The following is a 12,318-nucleotide window of genomic DNA, read 5'->3' as shown; positions in this document are numbered from 1 at the left end:
CAATGTGGCAGAGGCTGGGAGACACCGAAATACCCTGCCGCGCTGCCAAGCATGGACCGCAGGAAGCACCTGCCAACTCCCCGAAGCTACCCTTTTTGGTGTGGGGCAGTTTACGGACGAGGCTCCGTTGGGAAGTAATTGCAGTGCGGGTTTTTCCCTGACCGGGTGGCAAGCATTGCCACTTTCAGCGCGCTGGCCGTCCTGCACTTGAAATGCGTCTTTTTTATCTTTCCTTCCTTTTTCTTCAAACCATCACTCTTGAGCACTCTTACCAACCTCCGGAAGGTCGACCCGCCTGCCTGAATTGGTCAACACACGTCAGACTTGCGGTCTACTAAAAGCACAGATTAGTGCATATTTTGGTTTGAAACTAACGAAAACAGGAATCCAAGCTTTACGCATTGTCACCCCATGCTCACTCCCAACCTCACACCACAAATCAGTTTCCTTTGCCAATGTTCGTCTCTCCTTTGTTTGTTTTGTTGTTTCTCTGTATTTTTTCCCTGTAGATTCCCCATGTTAGATCTCATAAAATTTTCCATAGAATTCACTACCTGCATTGTTGTGTGTGTTTGGGTTCGAGGAAAAAAAAACCTAGTCTAGTCTAGAACTCTTATCTAATTCACGTAGCACCCTTCAAATTACGAGACTGAGGATGAAAGGTTTGTCGTCACTTTGTCTTGAAGTTTTATACATCTAAAAAGTGACGTGTTCCACCTTTACTAGATAAAATAGCTTGATTTAGAACAACATCAATGTGTAAAGGATATCACCACATGGGCTCAGGAACACTTCAGAAAACCAATGTCAGTAAATACAGTTCGGCGCTACATTCGTAAGTGCAACTTGAAACTCTACTATGCAAAGCAAAAGCCATTTATCAACAACACCCAGAAACGCCGCCGACTTCTTGGGCCCGAGCTCATCTAAGATGGACTGATGCAAAGTGAAAAAGTGTTCTGTGGTCCGACGAGTCCACATTTCAAATTGTTTTGGGAAATTGTGCACGTCGTGTCTGCCGGGCCAAATAGGAAAAGAACCATCCGGACTGTAATGGACGCAAAGTTCAAAAGCCAGCTCTATTATACATACAGGGTAATTTTTTTGTTTGTCCATTCAAATTTGGCAGGCTTTTTAAAAACACTCTTTCTTTGTGGTGTGTAAAATTTACTAGACATTTTTTGGCCAATGTGTGGGTCTTTAACTTCTCCATTCAAATTTTTTTTTTAATGTAATCAATGTCTAGGAGTGCTAATCTGCTAATTAATTTCCTCAGGGTGTTTCACAGCATGTGTAGCACTGATCCAGCAAACCACATTTGTGTTTATGTGGAAAGTGAAACCCCATCTGCCTTCTTCTCATGTGTGTGTGTGTGTGTGTGTGTGTGTGTGTGTGTGCATGCTCATATGTGTAAGGTGAAGTGGATTTATATCCAAATGCCAAAGGGCCAGTACTTTGACTTGATCAGGATACACAAGCACACATCAATCGATGCAGCATTGCGCTGATATTAAAAAGGAATAGACTATTACATTATTAATATACCTGGATTATTAATGCTGGAAAGTGTGCACACAAATCTGCTTGGACCCATCAAACCTGCCCCTTACAAAAATAAACTGCAGTGTTTGTTTGTGACGATCATTTTAAGCCATTTACCATAAATACTGATCAGTTTACTTGACACATCCAATTCATCAATAATTTGGTGTAAGTCGCAACAAGAAAGCTACATGATTTACCTCCAACCATTCCATTATTCTCTCCCATAAGGAAACCTGCTTCCACACCACTGGCCACTGGTGCTCATGGTTCAGAGCCTACATTATTAACAGACAGGAATTTGTTTACATCGACAACTGCACCTCCTCCATGATCCTCTTCCCAAAGGTGTTACCCAGGGTTCAATGCTTGGTCCTCTATTAGTCACACTCTAAATCCTCCCATTTGGTAACATTATCAGCCGACATGGTCTAAATTTCCTCTGTTACATTGTCGACATCTGATTTACGTTGCAAACAAATCTGTCACCATGAACCAACAAGAGGCCGAAATACAGTGCCTCGTGCTGAGAAAATGAGAAGAATAACTTATATTGAAAAAAGTGACTAAGCACACAAACAATTGGCGATTAAATGCTGGCACGAGCAAATGTTGGCTTGAGAACTTAGCTGTTCGTCATTGTAATCAGGTGCGTGCAGGGGGCTCCGCCCATTCACATTCACCCAGGCGACTGAAAACAAAACACAACTCAGCCTCACAGATAAAAGAATCATGACAAAAGTAACAATTGAAGATAAATGCAGTGTGTTTGACCACTACACAAGGCAATTTCAGTTGAAAAGCAATTCAGTAGATGAAGAGGTTGCAAATCACTGACACTGACAAGAAAAAAATGCAGTATATTATGTACTACACACACACGCGCACACACACACACACTGAAAAGTGTCACTCGGGGATCTCCGTCTGTGGCTCACTTGAACGTTTTGCAGCAATTATTAACGGCAGATTTCCCCAAAGCTGCCGGCGGTCGCTGTCAACTGAGCCGCCGCTCATCATCTGTGTGACACAGAGCGTAAGAGTGGGGAAAAGGGGAGGCAGAAACACAGATGGAAGGAAGAGCATCTAAGATATTTGTCCAATGGTTTGATCCCTTCTCTTCTTCTCACCCCCCCTTCCTCACTCCCTCGCTACTCTTCCGTCATGTCTGTCACCACCTTCACCTCCACTTCCTCTTCACCACCTCACCTCCTTTCCCCCTCTCCTCTGTCACTTTCTCCTCATCCACACCATCACCCTGCTCCCATCCTCTCTTCTGCAGTACCAATTATAATTGTATGCTCACATAGAGCGATATACATTATTGAATGATGGCTATTAGTGTTATGCTCTTACCTTTATCGCTCATGCCTGCAATAATATTACTTTCCATCCATCCAATCCATGTCTATTCTTCCACCAGCTACATACTTTCTTTCCATCCAACATCCACCCATCTATAAATACATGTATCCACCATCCTTTTGCCGAGCTCTCCGCCCATACAGCGGCTGAAAAAGGTATTTACCATTTGTCTCATTAACTCTATTTCCAAAGGTGCTATTGACCTGAAAATTTCACCAGATGTTGGGAACAACCCAAGTAATCCATACATGCAAAGAACGTAGAACAAATTAGCTCAGAATTGAAGTCGTGTGGAGTAATGTGAAATGACACTGGGAAAAAGTATTGAACACGCCAACTGGTATTTATTTAATACTTTGTACAAAAGCCTTTGTTTGCAATGACAGCTTCAAAACGCCTCCTGTATGGAGACACTAGTTGCACGCTCAGGTTTGGCCCATTCCTCCACACAAGCAGTCTTCAAATCTTGAAGGTTCCGTGGGCTTCTTTTATGGACCTTGAGTTTCAGTTCTTTCCATAGATTTTCGAATGGATTCTAGTCAGGTGATTGGCTGGGTCATTCTGGCAGCTTTATTTTCTTTCTTTGAAACCAATTGAGAGTTTCCTGGGCAGTATGTTTTGAATCATTATCCTGCTGAAGTGTCCACCCTTGTTTCATTTTTACATCCTCGTAGATGGCAGCAGATTTTTGTCAAGAATGTCTCGGTACATCATTCCTTTAATCATGTGAAGTGTGGTTTTTCTCCGGGTACTCTGGTGTTTGTTTATGTGTGCCCTGCGATTGGCTGGCGACCAGTTCAGGGTGTACCCCGCCTCTCGCACAGAGTCAGCTGGGATAGGCGCCAGCACGTCCGCAACCATAGTGAGGATAAGCGGTATGGAAAATGAATGAAGGAATATTCTAATCACGAAAAGTGGGTGTGTCCATCCAGGTAAAGGAGATCTGATCGGCTCCGACTCGCTGACAAAGGAGCAAGTGATCAAGACCAACGCCAACGTCAAGGCGCTGACCTACTGCGACCTGCAGTACATCAGCCTGAAAGGCCTCCGAGAGGTGTTGCGACTGTACCCGGAGTACGCTCAGAAGTTCATCAGCGAGATCCAACATGACCTCACCTACAACCTGCGTGAGGGCCATGGCTCAGATGTGAGTTGTCATCTTTTAAGGCCATCCATCCATCCATGCATACATCCATCCATCCACATAAATCTTATAGCAATGTGTCATAAAGAACACAACAGACGTGTATTACATTTATGAACTGATATAAATAACACTGTTTTTTCTGATGGGAAAAAGGAGCCGTCAATTTTAGGGAGACATTTTTTTGAGGGATGGGCACCATTTGAGGAAACATGCTAATACATCCGCAATTCCAATGAAGTTGGGAAGTTGTGTTAAACATAAATAAAAACAGAATACAATGATTTGCAAATCATGTTCAACCGATATTTAATTGAATACACTACAAAGACGATATTTGGGAACTGTTGTAGCTTTGTAGGTGGAATTCTTTCCCATTCTTGCTTGATGTACAGCTTCAGCTGTTCAACAGTCCGGGGTCTCCATTGTCGTATTTTACGCTTCATAATGCGCCACACATTTTCAATGGGAGACAGGTCTGGACTGCAGGCAGGCCAGTCTAGTACCCGCACTCTTTTACTACGAAGCCACGCTGTTGTAACGTGCAGAATGTGGTGTGGCATTGTCTTGCTGAAATAAGCTTGGGCGTCCATGAGAAAGACGTTGCTTGGATGGCAGCATATGTTTCTCCAAAACCTGTATGCACCTTTCAGCATTAATGGTGCCTTCATAGATGTGTAAGTTACCCATGCCATTGGCACTAACACAGCCCCATACCATCACAGATGCTGGCTTTTGAACTTTGCGTCCATAACAGTCCGGATGGTTCTTTTCCTTTTTGGCCCGGAGGACACGATGTCCATGATTTCCAAAAACAATTTGAAATGTGGACTCGTCGGACCACAGAACACTTTTCCACTTTGCATCATTCCATTTTCACAGTAGTGTGTTGTGTGTGTCCGTGTGTTTGTGCGTGTACATGCGTGTTTCTCCACGCACACTTCACACACCTTTCATGTGCAGCCGCCGACATACAAAATAAAAGCCTCAGGGGACGCTCACCTTAAGAGCAGCTCTCACGCATGAAGGCAATGCATGACCTGGCTAATGTGAATTTAGTACACATGCACTGGGATGTTTACGCCACAGTGTGCAGTCTCACACACACAAACAGTGCGGCGGCCGGTAGTGCAGCAGCATCAGTGGGAGCCCAGAATAGCTCAGTGCTGCTGTTTGAAGCCATCCTGCTGCTAAAAATAGAGCGGAGAGATGAAGGGGGGAAGCACGGGCTCTCCCTGGCTGGCTGTGTCCCCTGCAGCTACTGCTAAGATTGGATCACGCCGGATAAAAATAGCCCAGCCTGTCGAGGAGGAGGAGGATGACTATGGCTGGCTTGTCCTCTTCCTCTCCCACTGCAGTGTTTTTTTTTTTTTTACTGCAGAGAACAAGTGTGCAAGTGTGCTGACATGAGAGTAGTTTTGTGCATGAGGAGGACAGCTGAGGAGCGTGTGTTTGGCTAGCAGGCAGCGATGTTGCTTGTTTATGCTGGTAGAGCAAATCTGACTATTATTACAATAACAGCACGAAATATGAAAAGCCATAATATTCGGAACACCTTCTGATGGAGAGATGAGTGCGGGTGTGTCGGTTGATGGGCAAATGGATGGATGGATGGATGGATGGATGGATAATGGGTGGATGTTTCGCTTAATGATGAATGGGATGATGGTAAATGAATGGATGGGCTCATATTGATGGATAGAGGGAGGGATGGATTGTCCGATGGATGTGTGAATGTATGGGCTCATGGATGGATGGACGGGGCGACCGACCCACCAACGGACGGATGGATAGGCGGATGATGGATGAATGGATGAGTTAATGGACTGATAGACAGACAGATGCTAGATCTGTTTGTATCGGATGGCATATTATATTGTACAGGTGTACCTAATACTGTGGCCACTTAGTGTAGTTATGAATCAGGCTGAACATTGGCTTCAGGCAAGAACATGTCATGCATACAGTACGTGCAACATGACTTATTAACACTGACCTCACATCACGTGGCTTACATCTGCCGTGTAACGCCTCGCTCTCACCCAGGATGTCAAGGACGAGCACTCGTATTGATCAGTGCTTTATATGAAGAGGCACGTGCACTTTCATTTAGGAACACAAGTTCCAGCTACAATCGCACACACAGACACGAGTGGCACGGCAAACCTGGGCACGAGCACACTTGATGATCACGCCCCCACATTGCACATGCCGGGTCTTTGGATGCCTCTGGAGCCCAAAGCTAAGAATAGAACACAAGGAGCTAAAAATAAATCCCACTGCCACCGGAGGACGAGAAAGAGGAGGGAGGACATGATGAACAAGACGATGCTGAGCAGGCAAAGATGAGGGATGAGGAGTGAGAAAGATGCAAATGGAAAATCTGTCTGCATGATGAGATATGAAATGCAATCATTATTTGTCATTGCTTCGGTTTTTATACCATAAGAGATCCCATTGTTCGAAACACTATCATTGTGAATGGATAACTGATGTAATGCTGTATTAACACTTCAAACATACAGTAGTTGGTTTTTTGTCAGCAATACAAGAGATTATATATATATTTGTCACTTTTATTTTTAATGTTTATTTTACGTCTTTATTTGTGTTACTGCTTATGTTTTTTTGTGTATGTGTATTTTGTCAATTTCAATTTTTCGGTATCTTTAATACTTTTCAATTTGTTTTCATTTCAATTTAGTTTGCCGATGCATCGAGCAGGCTCTCGGTACAATGTATAAGAAAATGAAAATGAAAGAAAATTTGAAATCCGAAGAAAGAACCAATACCGACCCCTAAACTCAAAAAGCAGTAGTGAGTCAGTGATGTGCTTGCGGGGATGGTTAAGTAGACATTCACTCCTCTAGTTCTCCTCAATGATCTTATTCTTTCAGTCACTATTTCAAAGCTGCTGGATGTCGGAGTGAACGCCAACTGGGAAATGAAGAATTTCACCTTGAGGCTCCTGCTAGGTTAATTAGCGTGACTTAATTGACTTCCTTCTTTGTCTTTTATTTTTTATTTTTTGGGGGGGTTTTGTTTTGTTTTGTTAGATTCCTCATTTAACATCACAGATGTGGCCTGGGAATGAGTGTGAGTGTGTTGTGGGTTCTTTCAGGTTAATAGCTGCGTCACTTTTATGTGATTTCCAGCACAATGCCATTTGCAGCCTTCCATATGACAATTGAGTGTGTACAGTTAATGAGAAAAATGTAAATTAATACAGTAAATAGCTGTATATACAACATATGTATTTCTAGGCAGATTAAAACCTTGCAAAAACAGTTTTTTATTTACATTTGTATTTGTGACTTTAGTATTTTGAATCAGTGTAATAATATAAGGGAAAACAAGAAAAATTACATAACAATTGCTTTTGCCATGAAAATGTTATGAATGATAAATAGTGTATTATATACATGTATTCAATTAATTAAATTAAATGAATTAATAAGTTCGCAATACATTCAACACGCAATATGATGCAGTGCAGTTCTACACCAGAATATATGAATTAATTAGAAGCTGAGCATTTTTATCTTTGTAAAGGCAGAATTGGACATGTAGTAGAGTACAGGTGTACCTAATATTGTGGCTGGCGAGGCAAAACAGTGCTTGTGTTCCACCTACTGGAGAAAGAATGTACTTACATGCATATTTGTATGAATAACACTACTCGGCCATAAATATAAAACAATGAAACAAATGAAAAACTGTAAGTACAACGGAAAATGAGCACGGCTTCTTCTGCCATATAAGGAAACTGCAGCGGTTGCTCGTGTATTCGGTACCTGGGCCGTCAAGTATTCTAAACCTAAGACGTGTTTAACTTCGCCAATGTCTGCCATTGAATACTTGTTTTATAACGCTTCATGTTGAATGTGTGTGTGCACATTGGCCAGAACTACTGATGTTGAAGGCCCTGGGCTGCTTGTGCAATGGCAACACACAGAGGCTGAAATCTGATTGGACAAAAAACAAAAAAACAAACAAAAAAAACTAACATTTATATACACTATAGTGTAAGCAGCATAGCTAAGAAAAGCGCTGTGAAACTTTTTTTTAGAATAAACCAAGGATCCCTTCCAATTTGGTACCAAAGTCTTGTCTCGGTACTTTTCAATCAAACTAACCTCCAAGCGTGTGTGTGTGTATGTGTGTGTGTGTGTGTGTGTGGTGTGTGTGTGTGTGTGTGTGTGGCGTGCGTGCGTGTGTGTCAGGCCGACTGGGAGAGTAACGGCGGCCTGGTGAAGAAGCTGCCCTCCATCCGGGAGGACGAGGAAGGGAACGACGAGGAGCAGAACTTGGTATCCCGCGCGCCCCGCTCGCCTCTGCGCCTCAGCCGGGGGCTCAACTCGCCACTGCGCTCCCCTCTGCTGCCCCCCAGGCCCTTCCGCGCCCCCGCCGAGCAGTCCCGTCCCGTCACCTTACAGATACCCGTGGTCAGCTTTGCAAGCGCGCCCGCCGAGCTCAGCCCCAGGTAAACACGAGAATACGGAAAGCTGTTTGAGGACTGAATAAAATTCAATAACCTTGCTATCCAGCTTCAGGTCCATGTACTAATACGATCTTTTTCCACAGTAGTAGGACAACTACCTGCTACTTGTGCTGTTGTTGACATCTGCTAGTGAAACACTAGCTCAGCGGTGTCCAATCTACGGCCTGGGAGCTATTTGCATCCTGACGCGCATTCTTCCAGGACTGCGGCATAAACTAAAAATGACATTTGACGCAGAGCGCAAATGCTGATTGGGGGGCCAGCATGAAAAGCGCCGGTGTCGGAAAGGTTGGAGGGTTGCGGCACCGTCATCCCCCATGGGTGTGACACCCCTGACAACTACTATGACTACTTCTAATAATAAGTTGGCTTTATGTAGCACTTTTCATGACATGCAAAGATGCAAAGCAACTATTTACAATTAAAATGTTTTTTAAAAAACATTTTCATAACACCTTGGTGAATAGATCATTCTGTTTCAGTAAAAAGAATCTCCTCTGTGTCCAGGTCCAATTTGTGAACATGTCATATTAATGATCCTCAAGCCTCTTCTTCAAAATCTTACTACAGATTGCTCGTTTTGGTTCTGAATGTGGAGCTGTGATTCGGCTGCTGCTTGGTGCTCGTGGGATGCACGCCCAGAATCATGGAAAATACAAAACTATTTGCTCTCCTGTCTTTAAAAGAACGCTGTGACGATCGGTTTTTCAAAATAACTATAATATGTAATTGCTTGCCGGATTAGTTTTAGCGTGTTTAACAAATTAAAGTTAAAAACATTTCAAAGTGGCCCTTGCATCCTTCAATTTCTTTGTATAAGGCCTACAAAGAAAAATACTTGGGACACTCCTGTGCTACATGTTAACCGGTAGAATTTTATAATGTTACTTGTAGTACTAGTAGCACGCATTTGTCAACTAGTGCACAGTTTTGACTCTCTAGTAAAATGTAATTGTTTAACTAGTATGCCAAAGTTGTCCTGCTTGTGAGGACAAAGCGTTTTCTAGGTCATGGGCATTAAACTTGATATCAAAGATACTGAATAAATGCTCAAACAGCTTTCCATAGTTTACTAGTGAGGTTTATTGGGTTCTAGTAGGCCAAAAGTTGCACAAGTTAAACATGAAGAAAAAAAAAAACGTTGCTAGTAAAACAGTCATTTTACTAGTGCACCCTAGTTCTTCTACTAGTGCAGTGAATTGTCTTATTATCACTCAATCAATCAAATTTTATTTGGATAGCACTTTTCATACATACAATGTCACTCAAAGTGCTTTAAATGAATTAAAACTTGTCCACAAGGACACACACACACACACACACACACACATATAGATAAAAAAGACTCTTAATGATGCTCGCACACATCCTTGTTAAAAACACGATACTGAAATGACCTAAGAAACCTGAACTTGGCCACAGAGCATCCAGGTGAGGAAACCCCATCATAAGGAGCCCTCTGCAGCAGGGCCCAAGCATAGGCTGCAGACACGGGGGCCCCAGGACGGCGCCCCCCAGTGCAGCGGCGCATCAAGTACCTGCACACACATCGACCGAGGACCCCACGAGGGAGCACCTGGCCACGGCCCACCCTAGTGCCCATTGCAGATGGCTCCTTCTGAGGAGGACACTGAAAGTAGTCAAATATTACAAAACGATATTAATCAATAAAAGCAATGCGAAAGAATGATAACAAAAACTAAAAACAGTTAAGCTACAATGATCAAAACATAAAAAACAAGTTTAAACATATGAAATCTGTAATCAACAAAGCACAAATAACCGACCTAAGAATATAAAAGCAGGAAGTCAAAATATAAGCTAAGATGAATAAAAGTAAATAGAGTACTTACTATTATACTATTGTTATTACTAGTGAGGACAAAGTTGGTTGTAGTACATGGACCTGAAGCTGGATATAAAGGATATCGAATAAATGCTCAAACAGCTTTCCATGCGACCATGCATACACATTTCGCAGAGTGACTGCTCACACTGCAATGAAGGAGGCAGGTTGGTTGTTATAGCAACTCGTACTGTAAACCTGCATTAGGGCAGTGCATTCTGGACACTGTCAACCCATTTAATTTTGATCACAAGGTGAAAATACAACACAAAAATAAACAACATTTAACATTCACCCAGTGCATTGAGACACAACACCATTATGTTACAAACGTGTTTGGTCCTCTTTGACTGCATTTTTCACTACGACTATTATTTTGTATTTATTTATTTGTTCTTATTGTTATTACTAAAGTGCAACAAAGCAGACCAAAAAAATGGCAACTGTGAGGCTCATGGCCCTAACGCTGTTGTGCACATTACACAAACACATTACATTTCAGGAAAGATGTATTTAAAAAAAAAAAAAAAATTTAAGTTAGGCTAATTTTTAGCCCCGCCCCAAAAATCGGGCCAAAACAGAAGAAAGTCAAGCTATATCTCAACAATTTAAAACTATATTGTTCTCAGTCTTTGCACGTTTTCAGCACTTATCGGTAAATATATTTAATGTATCTAGAGAAAAAAAAAACAAGGATATGAGTTTGGTTGCACTTTAATAGTGACAATGGATAACTGCAGCAAAACAATCAGAATGAACAAATAATATGTACAAAATATATTCAGAAGTACTTTTATCGTATCAGAGATCCGTCTATTTTGTACTGTAAGTGTAGCAACAAGCAGCATATCGTGCACCGTCTTGACTAATTAGCTTATTTTGCCAACCTGGCTAACTTGTTTTTCAGAAGATCGTTACACATTTTGGGTCCAAATCAACCAAATTAATCCTGATTTTAAAAGAACGTATTTGTCAGTCCGGCCTGTGTTGTGGCTCCGATACTATATCCGTAGCCTGAAATCCAGATGGACCTTCCGTGTCAGTGTCGTTCATACAGAACAATGACACATAAAATGCAGCGGGCGTCCAAAAAACACACAAGGAATTTGTCTCCGGTAGTTGGAGCCGCTCTAGTACGACAACAGACAGTCAATTGACGGAGAATACTTTGGAGCCATAAAGACATTGAAAAAAAAACAGTCACTGAGCAATAAAGGGTTGCTAGTTATCTGGTAATGCCGGTACTTTTTTTTTTACAATAGAGCAAAAAGATAGAGAGTCCTCTAGCACTTAGAGCAGCTTCAATGACTAATCTCGCAATAGTCCGGTACAATGACCATTGTGCAAAGGGCGGCGAGACTTCAAGGAATGTCTGCAGTTTAAAGTGACTAGTAGTACGATAATCTGGGACAATGTTGATTGTGCAAATGTTGCAGATACTCCTGAGTCAGTGTGCAAGTGGTGCAGATGCTACTCTGGCATGAGTGGCCAGTATTGGTCAACAACAGATAAGCAAATAGTGTAGCGTGGCGAGGCTACGACAGTGAGTGCAAGAGTAATACATAATTGGCCCGTCAGAAATGTGACAACAAACTCAAGACAAAAAATTGAAATTGGCAGCATGTTGCAATGGAATTGTAGGTTAGCTTTTTAAGAAGTTGATTGCAAGATGGAAGAAGCTGTTGGAACGTCTGCTAGTTTTAGTTTGCATTGATCGGTAGCGCCTACCTGAGGGAAGGAGCTGGAAGAGCCGGTGACGCTTTTGTCTTAGTACTGGCAGCCTGCAAGTCCTCAAGGGTGGGTAGGGGGGTACTGACAATCCTTTCAGAAGTTTTGATTGTCCATTGCAGTCAGAGTTTGTCCTTTTTTGTGGCAGCACCAAACCAGACTGTGATGGAAGAACACAGGACTGATTCGATG

The 12,318-nt window shown here is 42.4% G+C and overlaps 1 protein-coding gene across 1 annotated transcript in view; it reads left to right on the top strand.

Moving 5' to 3' along the window:
- kcnh3 (potassium voltage-gated channel, subfamily H (eag-related), member 3) overlaps positions 1-12,318 on the top strand; it is a 124,545-nt gene that overhangs the window by 107,912 nt on the left and 4,315 nt on the right. The window contains exons 11-12 of the mRNA XM_061691718.1: positions 3,840-4,054; positions 8,275-8,534. Of these exons, the coding sequence (XP_061547702.1) occupies positions 3,840-4,054; positions 8,275-8,534 (475 nt within the window). The remainder of the gene's footprint in view (positions 1-3,839; positions 4,055-8,274; positions 8,535-12,318) is intronic.

This window comes from Phycodurus eques, chromosome 12 (assembly GCF_024500275.1).
Source record: "Phycodurus eques isolate BA_2022a chromosome 12, UOR_Pequ_1.1, whole genome shotgun sequence".
Taxonomy (NCBI): Eukaryota; Metazoa; Chordata; class Actinopteri; order Syngnathiformes; family Syngnathidae; genus Phycodurus; species Phycodurus eques.
This window is presented reverse-complemented; position numbering and strand designations above follow the sequence as displayed.